The sequence below is a fragment of the Triticum aestivum genome, chromosome 6D (genome assembly GCF_018294505.1).
Source record: "Triticum aestivum cultivar Chinese Spring chromosome 6D, IWGSC CS RefSeq v2.1, whole genome shotgun sequence".
In the NCBI taxonomy this organism is placed as follows: domain Eukaryota; kingdom Viridiplantae; phylum Streptophyta; class Magnoliopsida; order Poales; family Poaceae; genus Triticum; species Triticum aestivum.
This window is the reverse complement of record NC_057811.1, coordinates 9,497,659-9,501,086: the sequence shown is the minus strand read 5'-3', so window position 1 is coordinate 9,501,086 and position 3,428 is coordinate 9,497,659. Positions and strand designations below refer to the sequence as shown.

Genomic DNA, 3,428 nt, shown 5'->3' with positions numbered 1-3,428 from the left:
CTTGCTTTGATCATAATTATAGTCCAAGTATTGTGTTTCTTAGTAATTTTCATCTTTAAGGCTATCTCTATTGTGCAAAAAAGTTATTTAATTATGTATTATCATATGTGTAGTACTAAGAGTTTGCGGGATGTCATCTAGTTAGATATGTGCCAGGCCAGGCCCACCCCGGGCCGGGCACACATGTTAACGGGCTGGCATGTGACCGCGGGCCAGGTTTGCACGAGGCAAGTCGTTGTAAACGGGCCAAGCAGCACACTGGACTGGGTTGGACCAGACCACCTGGAAATCTTCTCCGACCCCTAAAAAAAAAACTTCTCCACGACATTCGATCCCCACTCCCGCATCGTTCGATCCCCTCTCCCTCTCCCTCGCCGCCGCCGCCGCCGCCGTCCGGCGCGCCAGCATCGCCGCCATGCTCCGCCTCCGGGGCTGCATCCTCCCCCGCCTCCTCTCATCTCCCGCCACCCCCCTCCACCGCCTCCTCTCCGCGGCCGCGCCGGCCGTTTCTCCGAGCCCCAGCTTCGCCGTGGAGGAGTACCTCGTCTCCACCTGCGGCCTCACCCCAGCGCAGGCCCGCAAGGCCTCCCCCAAGCTCTCCCACCTCAAGTCCCCATCCAAACCCGACGCCGTCCTCGCCTTCCTCTCCGGCCTCGGCCTCTCCGGCGCCGACGTCGCCGCCGTCGTCGCCAAGGACCCCAAGTTCCTCTGTGCCAGCGTGGAGAAAACCCTGGCCCCCGTCGTCGCTGGGCTCACCGGCCTGGGCTTCTCGCATTCCGACATGGCGCGCCTCGCCTCGCTCACCGGCGTCACTTTCCGCTGCAAGTCCATCATCGCCGGGCTGCGGTACTGCTTGCCCCTCTTCGGGTCCTCCGAGAACCTCCTTCAAGCCCTAGCTCCAGCGGGTGGCTCCGTTCTCGGGTCCGACCTCGAGCGGGTGGTCAAGCCCAACGTCTCCTTCCTGCTTGAGTGCGGGCTAGGTGCTTGCGATATTGCCAAGCTCTACGCATATACGCTGTCGCCGCTCAGCATCAGCACGGAACGCATCCGGACAGCAGTGGCATGCGTCGATGGTCTTGGTGTACCCCGTGGATCTCCGATGTTCAGACATGCGCTACAAGTTGTTGCATTCGTCAGCGAGGAGAAAATCACCGCCAAAGTGGAGGGCTTTAAGAAAAAGTTCAGGTGGTCGGATGCCGAGGTGGGCATTGCTGTTTCTAAGGCTCCATCGTTGCTGGTGAGGTCCGAGGACTTGCTGCAGAGCAAATCGGATTTCCTTATCTCCGAGGTGGGACTGGAACCAGCATACATTGCTCACCGACCGATAATGCTCACTTACAGTCTAGAGGGCCGGCTCAGGCCCCGGTACTACGTCGTCAGATTTCTCAAGGAAAATGGATTGCTAGATCACGACCGGGACTACTATGCTGCAGTCGTGATCAGCGAGAAGGTATTTGTCGAGAAGTTCATATGCCCTCATAAGGATGCTGCACCGCACCTCGCTGAAGATTATGCAACAGCTTGCAGAGGGGAGGTTCCAGCTAGATTCAGTTTTACATGAACCAAGACTAATAAGAAAATTGGTATGTTCATTATGTCATTCGGTAGAGAAGAAAGCATTGCACTGCTATGAACTTGTCCTTCCTCGTGTTGTCATATTGCACACATCTTGGAACTAGGAGAGTATGAGATCAGGGCATTCTGCCAATTTCTTTGAAGTATCAATGAGTAGTATTTGTGCACACTCTGTATCTTTGTGTTCTAAAATGGCCATTGCAGTTTTCAATGCAATCCTCCATCTGCCTTTCATGAAAGAATGTTCTTATTTTGGCCATGAAGATGACATGAAGTCTCGAAATTCCTGGGAGTAGTGTTTCTGTTTCTGACTAGTAGTTTGTATCAGCTTTCGTTTATTTATCTCTTGTAGTTTTGGATGGCCTTCTAAGTGATACTTTTCTAGGGGAATCTGATCTCGAAACTGAATAGTTGAGTAGTAGGCTAGTTGCATTTTTGTTGAAAGCCTACTTGTATATCACTACGTAAACAGAAATTTCTAATGCCCTGGTATTGCATAGTGCTGCAAAACAGAGGACATTTCATACAATAAGGAAACTTAAGTTATGGTAACCTTGAAAAGAGTTATGGCATTACCATGTTAATTTCTGCTATATCTTTTAGCTAATTTTATTCCATAATAGCACTATTTATATTGATCGTGCAGGCATATTTATCCTTAGCATATTTGTTTAGGATAGTAAAATGGGTCTTATGTACCGTCATTTTCGCAAATTTCTATGTGAGAAGTCGAGGAAAAGGAAAAAAGCCGGATGGGATGCCATGTTGTCTGGAATCTTGCAGAATTTCAAACATAGGAATTACGATGCACCTTAGACTATGAACCAACCTGTGAGGATGGTGCACATTTGTTTGTTCTTGATGCGAGGTTGTGTAAGTTGGAAGAAATGAGATCTGAGGTGTATGCTTGCAGTAAGGCAACGAGATGTGATTTAAAGACCGAAATGAGATCTGAGGTGTGTCCCTCTTCTCTGGTTGCTTGTTAAAATTATAGAATCAAGATTAGTGAAATGTAGGTGAGGTGAATAGGTTGATGGATGAAATGACTTACCATCAGGTGAGAAGGTGTGTCCCCCCTTCTCTGGTGCTTGTTTATTTCCTCAAGTAAAGTGGCTGGGCAATAGGAGCATACTGATTTACTGAATGTGGATGATGGTTTCTTTCTTCCAGGTGAAAATGTGCTGAAACTGGATGTAGATGGTGCTTTCTTGTTCTGCCAGGAAATGAGACGAAACATACATAATTCTGAAGGGCTTTGTAGGTTGATGATGCCCTGAAGCTTCATTGACAAGTGCCCTGATGATGGCGTGAGTTTTATTCAGGGAAGCTCCTACTTTTCTCTTTTTTGAATCTTGCAAATTAAGTAATCCTTCTGTTATACTATACATTTGAATAACGAAACTGTTTGGCACACGATATTTGATGGCCGATTTCCGCACGACCAATGAATCTACGGCCGTTGCCCTTTAACTCGCATGCATGTGCGGCTGGATTTTCACTGTTGTGCATGAATCGTGTGAGTTTTGTCGTCTGTATAGCACTGTTCTTTGAATAAACTAGCAGCATCTGATGCTTTGATCGATTTTGTACATTTTGTTGGATCTTCACTTGGATGTAAACATTTGAAAGAGTCACGCATGCATGTAAACAGTAAGCGTTATGTAAATTTTGTACTCAGAACTCTGAACTTGAATCGGAGCTGAATGTTAGCCCTGAATCTTTCAGACTTCATGTGTGAACTCTGAAGCTTATTATACCCAAGACAAATGTGAAGCTATATAGTACTTTAAAAATCTTTCAGGAGCCAAGTTAACTCTACTTCAGACGCTTCAGGACCACACCTAATTTATCAG

General features: G+C 47.6%; 1 protein-coding gene across 4 annotated transcripts; it reads left to right on the top strand.

The window, feature by feature from the left end:
• The first annotated feature begins 293 nt into the window (after positions 1 to 293).
• On the top strand, positions 294 to 3,157 carry LOC123143019 (uncharacterized). 4 transcript variants are annotated; one of them, XR_006470667.1, is made up of 3 exons: positions 294 to 1,583; positions 2,251 to 2,640; positions 2,746 to 3,157. XR_006470667.1 is itself a non-coding variant. In XM_044561777.1 (2 exons), the coding sequence occupies exon 1, from the start codon at positions 416 to 418 to the stop codon at positions 1,559 to 1,561; it is 1,146 nt and encodes a 381-aa protein (XP_044417712.1). In that variant the 5' UTR covers positions 294 to 415; the 3' UTR covers positions 1,562 to 1,583; positions 2,746 to 3,157. The 4 variants fall into 4 exon arrangements, 1 of the variants encoding a protein (XP_044417712.1); XR_006470668.1 differs by having other exon boundaries at positions 2,222 to 2,632; XR_006470666.1 differs by having other exon boundaries at positions 2,222 to 2,640.
• The last annotated feature ends 271 nt before the right edge of the window (positions 3,158 to 3,428 follow it).